Raw genomic sequence first — 15892 nt, 5'->3', positions numbered from 1 at the left:
ATAACTTACAACTATGTACCTATTGTTGTATTATAGCAGTAGGTGGTGCAGACAATCAAATACGCTGCTAGAGATGCATCATGTCCTCATTTAGTGAAGCTCTTGAAGGTGATGATCAGGTCTTCTTATACAGTTACGTGATAAGTTGGAGAGAAGAATTTCAGATGTAGATTTTGGAGAAATGTTATTTACTTATATAGGCAAAAGCAGCAAAGTCATACTGTTTGGAGATGAGAGAGAATGGTAAATGGTTGCTCTCGGCGATGTCTCATCTGCACCGTATGTAATAGCATAAGGGAATATAGGTGATAAAATTATCTCTGTATTCTGCGTCTATGGAATCACGCCTGACACTCCCTTTGATCGCCCTTGATATGAATACTGAGAAATGTGCGGATTATCGTTTCATTTTTTGGCAACTAACCTAGGAACCCCTACGTATTTTTGTTTGCAACGAGGTTCATAATTGTACAGTTGTTAAAAATTCCAGAAACTCCGTCAATTAACATTGGGGAAGTAACATCTGGACAATACTATTACAACGCAGCCAATAGATATATTAGAGTATTTTTTTTTTTTTTTTTTTTTTTTTAAAAACCTTTATTGGAGTAAGCAAGAAAATACAAGGATGGGCCTACAACCACACGGGCTGGCCGCTAAAGAGGAGTCGAAATACAAGATACCTGCCCGCAGAGGCAACAATCGACCAACAATGCAATACTCCCCACGAAATACAGGACAAAACAGATTTTATTTTATATGAAAGAACAAGCACACAACAAGGCGAAAGTATAGTACTGTCAGTCAGCCCAAAGGACGTAAAGGGGGTATAGCAGCAGGAGAACATAAACGGAGCTCCAAGCTCCAAGGAGATCGGGGGAGGGGCGAGGAGATCAGAGGGGAGAACCGGAAACACCAGCACAACCCCTATATAAAGGGTTCCAGGAACGCTCGCCTAGGGAGACAGGGTAATCTCAGCAGTGCCTACAAGGGGAGGAGTACAAATGTCGCCACGGTAGTCATTCCATTGACCCCAAACCTTCGTCCACGCCCTGGGTCTGCCCCTGGCCACATAGACAGTCTTCTCACGGAACATGGACCAGTCCATATTATCCTCCCATTTCGAGACGTCAGGGGGCCTAGAGGCCCCCCAGAGTTGCGGGATATCCCGCTTCGCAACCATATAACCCAGGGTGGCCCATCTGGTCTGGGCCACCGAATAGTCGGTGGGTTCCCAAACATTCAAAAGACAGCGACGAGGTTCCGGACGCAAGGACACACCTGTCACCACAGCCATCACTTCAAGCACAGCCGTCCAATAAGCAGCCACCATCGGGCACTCCCAAAGAATATGCAAAAAAGTTGCACTCAAACCACAGCCACGCTTGCATAACCCGTCGGAGGAAAAGCCCATCACCACCAGACGCGGTCCCGTAACGTACACCCGATGAAGGATCTTAAGTTGAACCAGACGGAGACGAGCCGGAATAGCCACCTCCTTCGGGGAGGAGAGGGCCGATTGCCAGTCCTCATCATCAAGTTCCAACCCATCGCCCACCCACGCTTCCCGAAGTCGGACCAGTAGGTCGGCCCGATTATTAATCAACTTTTTATAGATCAGGGAGATAGTGCTATCAGGAAGATGCCCGTCAAGGATACGGTCTTCAAGGGGGGAAGAATCAGGCGGAATCTCACCAGGAGCAAATACCGAAGCAAGGGCGTGTCTGACCTGTAGATAACGAAAGAACTCCCGACCATTCAGGCCATAGGCAGCCTGGAGGGCCTGAAACGACCGTACAGAACCCTTAGAGTACACATCCCCCACCTTACAAATCCCAATCACATCCCAACGGTCGAAACCCTTGGTAGACCAGAGACCGCCCAGACGTTCCGAAGCATAAAGCGGTGTCGCCAACGTCAAGCGATCTTCCCAGCCCAAGCTCACATTCGCAGCGCGCCACACAGTCAAAGCAGTCAATGTAGGTCCCACAAGATGGCGCCCAGCGGAGCGAGAGTAAAGCACTCTGTTAAAATCACCTCCCGGAAGCTGAAGTTTATCCATCTCGAACGCCGGATTACGACCCGGCGAAAACATAACGTGATTGATAGCAGACAGGTGGGAGGCCCAATAATATCTCTTAATGTCGGGGAGCGCCATGCCCCCGTCATACCACGGGATGGAAAGTTTCGCGAGAGCAATGCGCGGACGCCCATCCCAAATAAGCTGTCTCTGAAGACTCTCAATCTCCCGAAAATAGGTCTTAGGGATAGGATCATAAAAGTTCTGGAGAGCGTAGAGAAATCGCGGCAATGACATCATTTTAAACAGGGCCGCCCGACCCAGAGGAGATAAGGGAAGTTTACGCCAGCGGGCAACGTCCAAACGTAGTCTAAGCAACGGGGGAAGGAGATTACGATCAAAGCGAAGGGACGAGTCCAAAGCAACAAAAATCCCCAAGTATTTGAAGCCATCCTGGGCCACCTGAATGGGAAGTCTACTCGGCAACGGAGGCAAGACACCAGATAAAACATATACACAGGACTTGGTCCAGTTAATTACAAGGCCCGAGTTAGCACCAAAGGACGCGAGAACGTCAAATAAAACGGATAAAGACTTACGAGGGGAGGTAAGATACAAGAGGATATCGTCCGCATAAAGCGAGACACGGTCTTCAAAGTCCGGGGCCCAACGAATCCCTTTAAGGGACGGTTCCCACCGAAGCCAGGCCGCCAATGGTTCAAGAGCGAGTGCAAACAGCAGCGGAGACAAGGGGCAACCCTGGCGGGTGCCCCTGCCCAAGGAGAAGGGAGCCGACACCCTACCATTCACCACAACTTGCGCCAGAGGTTCCGCGTACAACAATTTAATCCAGCTAATAAACTCACACCCGAATCCGAATTTCTCAAGAGTCGCCCATAAATAGGGCCACTCCACAGTATCGAAGGCCATAGAGGCATCCAAAGACGCCAAAATGGCCGGTTCCGTCAACAGCCCCGCCCTCGCTATCACGCCGTGAAGGCGACGTAGATTCAAAGCAGTGTTGCGATGCGGGATAAAGCCAGATTGATCTGGATGGACCAGGTCACCAAGAACCGACAGAAGACGGGACGCCAAAAGTTTCGCCAAAACCTTGGGTTCAACATTTAACAGGGATATAGGCCTATATGAGGAACAAAGGTCCCGCGGTTTACCATCTTTGGGGATGACGACTATCGTCGCCAGACGCTGATCGTAGGGAAGGATGTTCCGCTCTCGGGATTCTAAAAACATATCGCGGAGATACGGCGCCATCTTATCGGGACGTAACTTGTACAACTCAATAGGCAACCCGTTCGGGCCCAATGCTTTGCCCGAGCGGAGCGAACGGATGGCAGTAGCTATCTCATCAGCCGTAAAAGGGGAGTCCAAAGCAATACGGTCCAAGTCGGAGACACAGGGCAGAGTTATATCACGCAACAGAAGGCGAGAATCCGCCACATCCCTCACAGACACGGGAGCATACACAACACGGAAGTATTCGGCAAAACGGTCAACAATAGCAATCGGGTCAGTCACATTCTCACCACTCGCAGACTGAATCACGGGCACCACACGATTAACTCTTTCTTTCTTGTCCAACCACGCTAGGAGTTTACCCGCTTTATCACCCACATCATATAACCTGCCTTGTTGTTCTCGAAACATCACCTTTGCAGCGTCCGTGACCAGGGATTTATAGGCAAATTGTTTCAAACCCAGGGCGTGAAGTTTCTCAGGTGTGACACCAGAGTCCAGTTCGTCCTCCAAAGCCGAAATCTCCCCCTCAAGGTCTACCACCTCCCTCTTCCCGGCTTTCTTAGCTTCAACAATCAAGGAAAGGGCCTGTCCACGAATCACCGTTTTAAAAGCTTCCCACAGGGACACAGCCGAAGAGACCGACCCCTCGTTGTCCAGGAAATACGCATCCATGGACTTGAGCAAGAGGCTACGGGTCTCAGGGGAGGAAAGGTACCATGGGTTAATGGGAGCTACTCGGCCCGCTGCCTCCACCCCGGCCTCAAAACGGAGCCAGAGCGGCGAGTGGTCAGAGATACCCCTTGGCAAATGCAAAATCTCACTGACCGCCGACGACTGGGCCGCGGGCATCAGGAAATAATCCAGCCGAGACAAACTGCCATGTGCCCCAGAGTGGAATGTGTATTGAAGCTGAGTGGGATGCAACAGTCGCCAGCAGTCCACAAGGCCAAAGGTATCTAGAAACCCACCCAACCACTGCTGAGCAGCCGGAGTATCCCTAGGGGGATGGCGATCGTGAAGGCCGGAAAGCACCGAATTAAAATCACCAGCCAGGAAGAGAGTACTATTAGGGAGATCTAACAAGACGCGGCCCAAATCAGTGAAAGTAGAAGTCTGCAAACCCGGGGGGACATAAACATTGAAGAGAGATAGGGTGCGGCCCTCATATCTACCCACCAAGACCGCATACCTCCCTCGGTCATCTTGAATCACCTCATCAATTGCCAGGGGGAGGGAGGTTCGAACAAGGATACCCACACCCCTGGAACCAGAGGTAAACCCCGAGCGTGCCACAAGGCGGTAGCCCCACCTATTCATTGCATAACAAACATTTCCAATCAAATGAGTTTCTTGCAGGAAAACAATGTCCGGTGATAAACGTCGTATACATTTCAAAACCACACTGCGCTTAATACGATCTCCCAGACCGTTAACGTTCCAGGAAACGAATTTTAACCCTCTACCCCCCATCCCATCCACCCGATCCAAGACCCCACGTCCATGAGCACGACATCAGAAACAGCAGCAAACACAGGAGCAATCCGCCTTGAAAACAACACACAGAAAAGAAAGAACTTCCCAACCCCCCCTCCCCCAAACTGAAAAGGAACACCCCCCACCCTGCACCCCTGCAAAAAGCTAAAGAGCCACCCCAACCTGCAGTGTGCCTGTCGCCCTAGGACCCCTATTCTACACAAAGACCCCGGAGGAGGAAAGGCCCCCGTTCCACCTGCCCCCCGACCACACCAAGAACTAAAAGGAACAAACTAAAGACAAAATAATTATGCTGTAGAGGAACGCCGGCCAACACTCCTGAAAACGTGTTCAAAGTAAGACATGAGAGCCGAACAGTCAGATCTCCGCACCACCTTCGGCACCACCAGGGTGAGCGGCGGGCTCAGTCTCAGGAGGACGGTCAGGCAAGGAGTCCAGCCAGTCATTAACAACATCTGGTCGATCAAAGAAAAGGGTACGCTCGTTATACTCGACCCGAAGCCTGGTGGGAAAGAGCATAGCATAGCGTAGGCCCCGGTCCCGAAGACGTTTCTTGGCACCACGAAATTCCATCCGTTGTCTCCGAACTTGTTGGGAAAAGTCCGGGTAAAAGTTCACCGTGGCATTTTCAAAGGCCACCGGGCCCTTCACCCGCGAAGCCTGCAGGATAGCGTCCCGGTCTCTATAGTGGAAAAGCTTCGCCACAATAGGTCTCGGCGGGGCTCCCGGCTTACCTTTGCCCCCCGGAACACGATGTGCACGTTCCACTGTGAAAAACTTAGTAAGACCAGAAGGGGCAAGATGGTTCAAGACCAGATCTTCAACCAGGAGATCCACCGAGTGGGGTTCTGGGTTCTCCGGTACACCAACCAGACGGACATTGCAGCGACGTGCCCTATTTTCAAAATCCTCCAGGCGTCGGGTCATGAAGTCGTTCACCCGACGGAGATTCCCAACCTCCGTCTGGAGCTCCGATACGTCCTTCGTGAGGCTGGATGATTTAATATCCAATGATTGTACCCTTTCATTCGTCTTGCCGAGATCAGCATGAATCAGATTCACTTCAATAGCCACAGTGTCAAGTTTATGGGCCAAGGCCTCGTACTGTAGGCCGATGGATTCCCTCACGCCCGAAATGGCGCCCATAATGTCCTGCAGGGAGGGCTCCGCCGACTCCTCCAAAACTCGATCGGACGCTGTAATAGGACCAGGCAGGGCAGCTCCGGGGGACCCCTTAGAATGGGTATAGCGGTCCATAACATTTGATTGAACCGGAGCTCCGCGCAGAGGTGTTTTCGTCTTGCGCGCCTCCCTGTCCCCTCTGCCCGCCATTTTGAAGATGCGTCACAAGGCGAGCCACCAGGGTCAACGGGCCCGACACTCAAATCGCAGGACCAAAGGTTCCAAAAAGGGCACCACACGGGTAGAGGTCGCCAAACCAGCAAATAGTCCACAGGAAGGCCCAACAGCCGATCTGCCTCCAAGTATCAATCCCTGCACGACACGCACACTGTCGGCCCAAGTCGAAACAGAATCGAAACCGAAACTTAGGAGGGGGACCCACAAGGCTAGTTCTCCTGCCGCTGTTGTTCAATTCCAGGACGGCCACAGAACCGCACCCCGTCCCGGGCGCACCTCAAGGGCGGAGCCCAAAAGTTCAGATCACCATATCTCAGGAATCCAATGTCCAAATCGATTTCTGAAAAGTGCCAGGGTCATCAGCCAAACGTCCTCCACATGAATTCTTGCAGGAAATCAGGATTCAGTCAGGATAAAATGCCGGGAGCGGCGAGGGTCCGGAGAGCGCTGTGCTCAAGCGGCCATCTCGGATGCCCGCCAAGCTCCTCCCCCGATATATTAGAGTATTGATACTACAAACGTGGCATGTTCATGTGTGTAAGCAGCACGTTTAGCACGGACCACATTTTTTTTAAAATTCTTTTTATTGGCATTTTTCGTAACATGTACAACAATAACATAAAGTGCAGTGCAATACTCGTAGACGAATCTGCTGGACAAATCAGAATACCAGTACTTTCACCACAAGCTGTGGGTGCCATCACAGTCCCTGTAACACAAGGTGCCAATCAACAATTACATCGAGGAGTACGGTGTAGCGATATGCATTTTAGGGACATCACTGTGCATCACTATCTTGAGGGCACCCCCCTCCCAAGACATGCAATATAAACTTTTTCTTCCATAGTCATCTACATCCGCAGAATTAAGCCAAATCACATAGGGTACCCATATGTCTCTCGGACGGGATCTGGTCGGCAGAAGTTCCCAATAGTTTGTCAACTGTGCCTTACATTACTTCACATTCATAACCCACTCCTTTGCCGTTGGAGGCCAGGCTGCCCCCCAGTGTAGGGCCACCTGTCTCTTTGCCATTAAGAGTAGCATTTCTGGCAGTTTAGGTGATTTAGGTGGTACTGTCTCAAGAACCCCCAGTAGGGATGTCGATGGTGTGCAGGGTAGTCCAACCCAGTGATGGCTTTTATGTGGCGCAGTATGGTGAGCCAGAAATGTGCTATTGGTCTGCACTGCCATGCCAGGTGTAGGAAGGTCGCACTGGGGGCACCACAGCGCCAGCAACAGTCATCTTCGCAGAGCCCCATCTTATGTAGTTGTATGGGAGTGCGGTAGAGGCGAGTGAGATACTGAAAGTGTGTAACCCGGAGACTGTAATTGGGCAATAAGCGCTCTAGTAGCTTACAACCAAGGCTCCATTGTTCAATCTTTGAGATTGACCCTCAGCTCCTCCTCCCAGGCTCAGCTAGAAGTTGGGATAATGATTGGAGATGTCTTTTGTGTAATTCTGTAAATGCGTGAGATAAGCTTTTGACCTGATTCCACTGCCAACAGGTTTTCCAATGCTGGCAGCGTTGGCGGCGGGTTGGGAATGTGCTCTCTTGCATGATGCACGGAGCTGATAATATAATGGCATATCTAGCGCTGTGGGCTCTGCGGGGTCACACATTTGCTGCCGACGTGAGAAAGGTATCATCAGGGTAGAGGTCACCACCCACCTTAATGTTATGGATGGCCGCACTTTCCGGTGCCTTGCGTTCCATAAGCGGAGGTACAACGAATTGCTAGGGAGTGGAATGGACGGGCGTATAGGATATCTAAGTGTGCCCGCTTGCGAAGACCTTCCCATGCCCATCTCAGAACTTGTACCGTGTCCATTTCATCACAAGGGCGTTTGTAAGGGTGGAATAGTGCTGTGGACAATGGGAGAGGTGCAGCCCTGTCTACTTCTATGGACACGTGTGGCTGGAAGGGTGTAGGGTGCACCCAGAAATGTAAAAATTGTGCCTGTGCACTGTATGCGTAAAGGACAAAGTCCTGGTCCGCCATTCCCCCTTGTTCCTGCGGCAGTGTTCAAATAGCACAGACCACATTTTGCTAATTTCAAATACCTATTTTGGAACTTGACAATTTTTGTGTCTCTTCATTCTGCACACCAACATTAACTATTATGAATTTGTGATGATTATTTTGTTGATTAAATGAAGTATTTGATTATTTGCAACTTAATAGAGACATTCAGGCCTGGAGTGAAAGTAGTTTGTCTAGTTATTTTATAATGCTCAACAATTATGAATAGCTGATGACAGTCCAAAGTTTGAGCTTTCTTCAGAAGGATAGATTTTCTAGGCTCGGAATTGAATGCAGAGTTTGTCATGTTTTAGCTACTTTATCCCCAAAGAAAAGGCCTTCGGTGCAGTGTTTTCTGAACTCTCAAACCATTTTGAGAGGGAAAACACTTGTCAGAAAGGTTGATTTAAGTCGATCTTCTTGAACCAAATACAAAACTTTTCAAAAGGTGGGTCAGAGGCAATTTTAAAGACCAGCATGGATACCTTGCCCCAAACTAACAGTACAACACACCTGGAGTATCCACGGGTCTAGATTGAATATTCTGTGACCTGTATAAATCTGAAAGGAACCACACTGAGACCAGTGCCACGAGACCTGGGAAAAATCTTAAAGAAAATTACGGCTTCCCATCACTCACCAATCCTTGTGACATGCTTCATCATCTGGGTCTCCTCTTTTCAGACCACACTGGTGGCTCTAAGTGCTACAACCTTATCATAGTGATAGGGAACCCAAGGATGTTTTAGTTTAGTTGTTTTGCGGTCTTACCCGATGCAAGTGATTTTTCTATATGGGAACAAAGTGCAGTGCTTGGGTGAAATGTGAGGTTAAAATTGAGTTATGAGAGACCTAAACTTTATTGATGTATCCCATATTTCAAATTAAAAACAGTGCAATAGAAGATAGTGTTAACAAATAACTACCTAGAGTATTATAGTGGTCAACATGTTTCAGCACAGAAGGTTACAAGTCTAACCGTGCTTTCATCAGGACCCACCCAAGATTTGCTACTGCAACAGAGTCAAAAGCAAATAGTGTGAAAAAACAATAAATAGTGTGAAAAAACAATATTTTCAATGATCTTACAAACTAATGGTTGGTAACGATACAACCATAGTCACCTGTATCTTGGTGTGTATTTTCCTTCCTTTCTGAACATCCTGTGACAGATGATGTCTCGATGTTCTAAGGAAGCTACCTCACCTCACCTGGCAACGGCTCAGGAGTGGGGGAGGCACCGCTCTAACCGTCGGTACCTCGAGACGGTCAGCTGAGCCGTCGGGAAGCACCAGTTGTAGAGTAAATTTAATCAATGTCCAAATCGAATGACAGTCTACTTGAAACGTGCTGCAGAAAATCTGTATTTGTATTAATAAGTGCAGCCTTATTCCAAAGACATCACAGTTGGGTCAACTTGTCTTGTAACTGGCCATGTCAACAATTCAGCCTTGTTGTGATGATAATACCACATGGTACTAGACCGCGTTAGGTAGGAAACAACATTTAAAGTACCTTCGTAAGCATCCATTTGTGGAAATAGCAAGCTACAGCAGATGTGATTTGTGTTATTAACACCCTCATCCTGTGAACACTTGGTATTGTTAACCTTTACTGTGTTTTAATTCTCAAAGGAAAGCAGCAAAGAAGACACATTTACAGTGAATCTACACGTGATTTGTTGACTTTAATCCTTTGTTTCAAATGTATACATTTATGCTAAAGGGTTTCTTCAAATGCCCTTCTGTAATATTTTGCCTTTAGTTATCTTATATTTGAGTTACATTTAGACATGCATACATTTTGTTATTATTTCTATGCTTTGTTTTTCTACAGGCTTTGATGGATTCGAATCTCCCACGTCTGCAGTTGGAGCTGTATAAGGAAATTAAAAAGGTCAGCCTATCTTTTCATTTCATGTATATCTTAAAACTATGAGACATAAGGTTTCACAGTGATTCAAACAGTACATGTTGCGATATTATGCAGTGAAGGAGAATATGATGGACCCTCTATGGTTCTGTGGGAAGGACTTTAATTGATTACATGTTGGTGCTCTTGATGTTACAGGTTTTGGTGACCCCAGGTTAACCTTATCATAAAGATTAACACATAAGAAACATTCAGGAGAGATTCTATGAAAAGTACTAAATGAACTTTTTCCATCACAATACTTGGCCACTGGTGCTTGATTTATGCATTGCAGCATGTCCGCCTGGAACCAGCACATATTTGCTCAGCTCCCAGACTAATCTTGTTTGTGTGTACAACTATATCCTCCTAGAATTAGGCATCCTATGTGTCCAAAGCTCCCAGGCTTCAGCCCAGGCTGCACACAGCTCTGTTGTTCCGGCCACCACTAATATTTTGTAGTGAGTCATGGAAAAAATTATGTTACTTGAGTTATGCCTTCTTCACGCATAAACCAAGATAGCCATTCCCCAAATGAAACTCAGATCTGAAAGAGACACGTTAGTGATAGATTCCTTACCTTAGAACATCCCCAGGCGTCAGACTGTATCCGGAAAGTTTTTGCTTAATAGTACCCCTGCGCGTCAGTAGGTATCGTCCTGCAGCTCCGCGTCCGTCACTGGCGTCGTCAGCGCCGAGATGACGTCATGGAGGGTACTTAGGCGCCACCCATGCGCGCTGTAGTCAGTTCTTTCTTTTTCCGCACCAGCAAGTGCAGATCCGGATTGAACACGTACCTTAGTCACTTTTTGACTACTCTTTTTAGACTTTTGTCTCCCCCTTTTCTCCTGGTGCACGTAGGGATGCCAGACTTCAAGTCTTGCGGGTTGTGCCGCTGTAACATGTCGGTGGAGGACCCCCACGATGTGTGCCTTTACGGCCTGGAGGCCTACCACGACTCCCGGGACTGCCGAGACTGTCGTGCCATGGCCCTGGAGGCATTGTGGGAGCAACGTCGGAAGTTACTGAGGTCTGGCATTGCTCTCACCACCGCTCCGGTACTAGGGGCCGTTCCCGAGACCGCTCCCGGGACCGGAGCCGTCGCTCTTCGGGCTCCAGGTCTTCGCCTTCGGATTCCGGTAAGCGACACCATAAAAAAGTCAAAGAAGCGTGTTCGCTCTCCGACGTCCCCCCGTTGCTCCCCGGGGGCGGATGAGGGGGACAGGGGCTCCGGAGCCGGGGTGTCCCGCGGCCTACCCGCTATACCCGGGTCCGTCGACGACTCCCGAACAGATGCAAGAGTTTCTTGCTGCCGTGGACCGCCTTTTTAGGCCCCGGGCCCCGCGGACCCGTGTCCAGATCCTGCCGGCACGGCGGCTCCGGCCCCGGAACCACAGGATCCTGCGCCTCCGGCGCCAAGAGGTGCAGCGCCGCCGGCTCCGGCTCCAACCCGGCGTCGCACTGGGTGCTGTTTATTCCACCCTGGTTCCGGGACCAGTTTGTTCCAGCCTGGAACCCGAACTTGGAGGCGCCTCAAGCCAGGCCCCGGCCGTCGCTGTTTTCGGCGCCGTTCCCGACGCCGTTCGCCGCTTCTCCGGCGCCGGCCCCCTCCACGCTTGAGGCAGACGACGACTGGAACGGGTCAGAGGACCCCCCTGCCCGGCAATGTGACTCAAAGCAAGATTGGGTGGACGACCTGGAAGACATGGGAGAACTTGACGTTTCTTCTGATGCAGGGTTTGCCTCTCCTCCGCCTACTATGGAGGAGGGTGCTTCCTACACAGTGATGCTGCGTCGGGCTGCGGACGCTCTTAATCTCGACCTCCCTACAGTAGCCCTCAAAACCAACCTCCTCACAGAGGTGCTCCAGACAGCGTCTACATCGTCGGAGCCGATGCTCCCTTTCAATGAGGCCCTTACCAAAGTCCTTCTGGGCACTTGGTTGAGGCCGGCAATGGGGCGCCGGTGGATAAAAACGTCACCAGGCGTCACCGCCCGGCGCCGGGTGATCCCGCCTTCCTGACCACTCACCCTACGCCTGAGAGCCTGGTCATTCAGGCCTCGATGTCGCAGAGTGCCTTTCCCACGGCTCCGCAGGATAAGGACTCTAAAAGGTAAGAGGTTGTTCTCCTCGGCCAGCTTAGGGCTGCGGTCGGTTAACACCGCCTGCTTTTTGGGCCGTTACTCCCACGCAGTGTGGGATTCCTTTGCTCAGGTTTTGCCTCAGTGTTCTGAGGAGGTCCAGGTAGTCCTTTCCCAAGCGATTGCTGAAGGTAAGGATGCGGCTAAGTCTGCCATAAGGTGTGGTTTGGACACCGCTGATTCGTTAGGCAGGGCAATTTCCATGACTGTGGTGTTGCGGCAACACGCCTTGTTGCGTTCAACCGGGTTCTCTCCCGATTTCCAGGGCTCGCTCATGGACATGCCCATTGATGGCTCCCGCCTCTTTGGCGAAAAGGCCAACAGTGCATTGGAGCGCTTATTTATTTATTTATTATTTATTTATTTATTCCACTTGTAAAGCGCTCTATCACCTGACGGCATCCTGGCGCTGAGAAACTTGGAGTACATGGCAAGAGGCAAACAGTAGGGGGGCTGCTAATACAAACAGTATGTCTATGTCTATGTATTTGTTTTTGTATAGCGCATAATTCACCGTTCGGTCTCAGAGCGCTAGCGAAGGACTGAGCTATAGAGGGCTGGCGTGGGATTTAATATCAGTTGAAAAGCCAAGTTTTAAGGTTTTTACGAAAAGTTTTGTGGTTTGGGTCCATTCTAAGAAGTAAAGGAAGGGTGTTCCAGGTGGAAGGGCCTAGTTTAGAAAAACTTCTGTCCCCATTTCTGACTGTCCTGACCATAGGGACCTTTAAATAGCGTTTGTTTGAAGAACGCAAGGTTCTCCCTGGGCAGTAGTCTTGGAGCTTTCTCTGCAGGTATTTAGGTCCGAGGCCATTTATGGACTTGTGCACCAAACAACATATTTTGAATGAGATTCGTTTTCTTATTGGGAGCCAGTGAAGAGCCTTCAGGCATGGAGCTGAGGGGGTGCGAGGTGGAAGATCAAGTGTAAGCCTTGCAGCAGAATTTTGTAAAGTCTGGAGTTTGGTTAGAGCGCTATCGTTCACATCAGCCAATAGCGCATTGCCGTAATCGAGGCGGCTGATTATGAGACCCTGAATGAGAGGTTTACGGGAGGCAAGTGGGAGCCACTTGAAGATCTTCCTAAGGCTTCTCATTAGCCCTATACTGCAGTGGACTACCTTATTTATGTGTGGGGACAGAGATAGTTTGTCATCAATGATGACTCCCAGATTTCTGACTGAGTTTTTTGGGGTTGGGCATAAGCCTAGAGATATTGGCCACCATTCATCTGTCCAGATTTTATTTGCCATGCCAAACAGCATGATTTCCGTCTTTTCTGCATTTAACATTAAATAATTGTTAGTCATCCAATCTTGGATAGCAATCATGCACTGTTGGAATCTCAGTTTGGCATCGGCTGGATTGGGACCTAGAGTTATCAGAATCTGGGTGTCATCGGCGTAGGATATCGTATCAAAGCCATATGTTTTGATCACCTTCGCCAGTGGGGATAAGTATATATTAAATAATGTGGGGCTCAATACAGAGCCCTGTGGGACACCTTTGTCGTTATCCACATAGGAAGAGGAGAATGCTCCAATCTTAACCTATGACCGTCTGCCTGATAGGTAGCTTTGAATCCATCTGTGTGCACGGCCTCCGACACCAATCTCCGCCAGCCGTCTTAGCAAAACGCTGTGGGAGATGGTGTCGAAGGCCGCCGACAGGTCTAATAGGATCAGGATAGCAGATTGTTTGGCATCCAAGGCTAGCCGAATATTGTCGACTACCTCTAGAAGGGCGATCTCGGTACTGTGGCAGGCCCTAAAGCCCGATTGTGAGGTATCCAATAGGGTGTTGTCTTCTAGATATTGAGTTAATTGTTTATTTATTAGGGACTCCATTACTTTGCCATATAGTGGAAGGAGGGAGATGGGGCGATAATTGATAGGTTGCTTAGGGTGTGCATTAGTCTTTTTTAGAACAGGTCTAACAGTTGCTCTTTTCCATGACGCGGGAAAAATGGCCTGGGCCGTCGACAGGTTAAAAATTTCTGTGATTTCAGTTAGCATGGCAGGAGCTATTTTTACGAGGATCTGGGCAGATGCTGGATCATTTGGGGAGCCTGATTTAACTTTCTTTAATTTGTCGCTGACTTCCTCCTTAGTAAAAGTATTGAATTCCAAGAGGGACTTAGGCATAGATGTTAGTTCCAGAGCCGGTGTGTTAAGTGTGTTTACAACATTTTCCGTCCTGGTAAGTTGTTCAACCTCTACAGGGAAGGTTTTATGAATAACCTCTATTTTATCTTTAAAATATGTAGAGAGTTTATCGGCCCACTCTTGGGACTCAATAATGGGGGGCTGACAGGAGGGAGGATTTGAGAATTCCTTAACTATGGAATACAGTTCTTTTTGGGAATTGCCATCTTGTTCGATTCTCGTTAACAGTACCGCTACTAGACTTTTGGAAACAACAGGGTTTTTAGCCTTCTTCTGAAAGGCAAGAGGTCACTGATCTGTCTTAATTCCAAAGGCAGCCCGTTCCAGAGCCTGGCTGCAGCAACCGTAAAGGTTCTACCACCGGCTCTGACTTTCCTGAACCTGGCTACCCTAATTAATCTGGCTGAGGCAGAACGGAGGTTTCTGGCTGGCACATACCATTAAAATTTCCTCTGTAACATAACCGGGCCCATCCCATGTAGGGCTTTAAACACTAGGCAGAGGGACTTGAACTGAATTCTCTGCCCTACCGGAAGCCAATGTAATTCTGCCAAGGCCCTAGCGGATGAAGACCGTCTTGGCCAGCCCAGAGCAAGTTTAGCAGCAGAAGACTGAATTCTGAGAAGTCTGTCCACCAGAAACTTGGGAGATTCAAGCAAGAGGGCATTACAATAGTCCAGTGTGCTCAAAACTGTACTCTGTACCACTGGTGCCCGTGCTTGAGGAGTTAGTAAAGGAAGAACTTTCCGTAGAGACCTCATGAGCCCAAGGCAGCTTCCCACTGTTCTGGTAACTTGAGCCGCCATGGACAGCTTGTTGTTAAACATGATGCCCAAGTTGCGAACCTTCTCCACTGGTCTCACTGCAATAGACATATCACTCGGCCAGAAGTTGCAAGGCAACACTGAGGGAATGCTGTCCGCAGAGCAGAAGAGAACCTCCGTCTTACTGGCATTGAATTGCAGAGTTGTCCTTCAGCAACTTGGCCGTGTCACGCAGGCAACTGTGAAACTCCTCAATGGAGGTAGATTGTTCACCCTCCAGTGAGAAGATAAGCTGCGTGTCATCGGCGTAGTTTGTGATATTAATCCTATGCTCTTTAACAACCGCAATCAGAGGTTGCATGTATATGTTAAAGAGTATCTGGCTGATTGCCGAGCCCTGGGGTACCCCATGAGTGATGTTAGTTGGTTCTGACTGGTAGGGGGGAAGGGACACCGCCTGCGTTCGACCCGTGAGAAATGAGTGGAACCATTGCAAAGCGCAACCCTTCACCCCCAGCTTTAAAGACTCACGGGCCACGGCCAAGTCCTTGGGTCTTTCTACAAAGAAACCTGCCACTCCTGGCTTTCGTTCCTTTTATGGCCAGGGCAGAGGCACCCAGGCGTGTTCTTCCAGCTAGCCTGTACAGACCCAGCCTTCGCGCGGCCGTGGCTTCCGCAGGGGCGGGTTTGGAAACCAGCGTGCGGGTCAGTCTACCTCTACTCCCGCTGCTTCCACCTCTAAGCCTTCCTAATCCGAG

General features: G+C 49.4%; 1 protein-coding gene across 2 annotated transcripts in view; it reads left to right on the top strand.

The window, feature by feature from the left end:
• Nucleotides 1-15892, top strand: part of HTT (huntingtin) — a 1924961-nt gene that overhangs the window by 189854 nt on the left and 1719215 nt on the right. For both annotated transcript variants that reach the window (XM_078678546.1, XM_078678545.1), the window contains exon 4: nt 9992-10051. In XM_078678546.1, the coding sequence (XP_078534672.1) occupies nt 9992-10051 (60 nt within the window). The remainder of the gene's footprint in view (nt 1-9991; nt 10052-15892) is intronic.

This window comes from Lissotriton helveticus, chromosome 2_2 (assembly GCF_964261635.1).
Source record: "Lissotriton helveticus chromosome 2_2, aLisHel1.1, whole genome shotgun sequence".
In the NCBI taxonomy this organism is placed as follows: Eukaryota; Metazoa; Chordata; class Amphibia; order Caudata; family Salamandridae; genus Lissotriton; species Lissotriton helveticus.
Note: the sequence above shows the minus strand (reverse complement) of the source record. Positions and strands in the feature narration are given on the sequence as shown.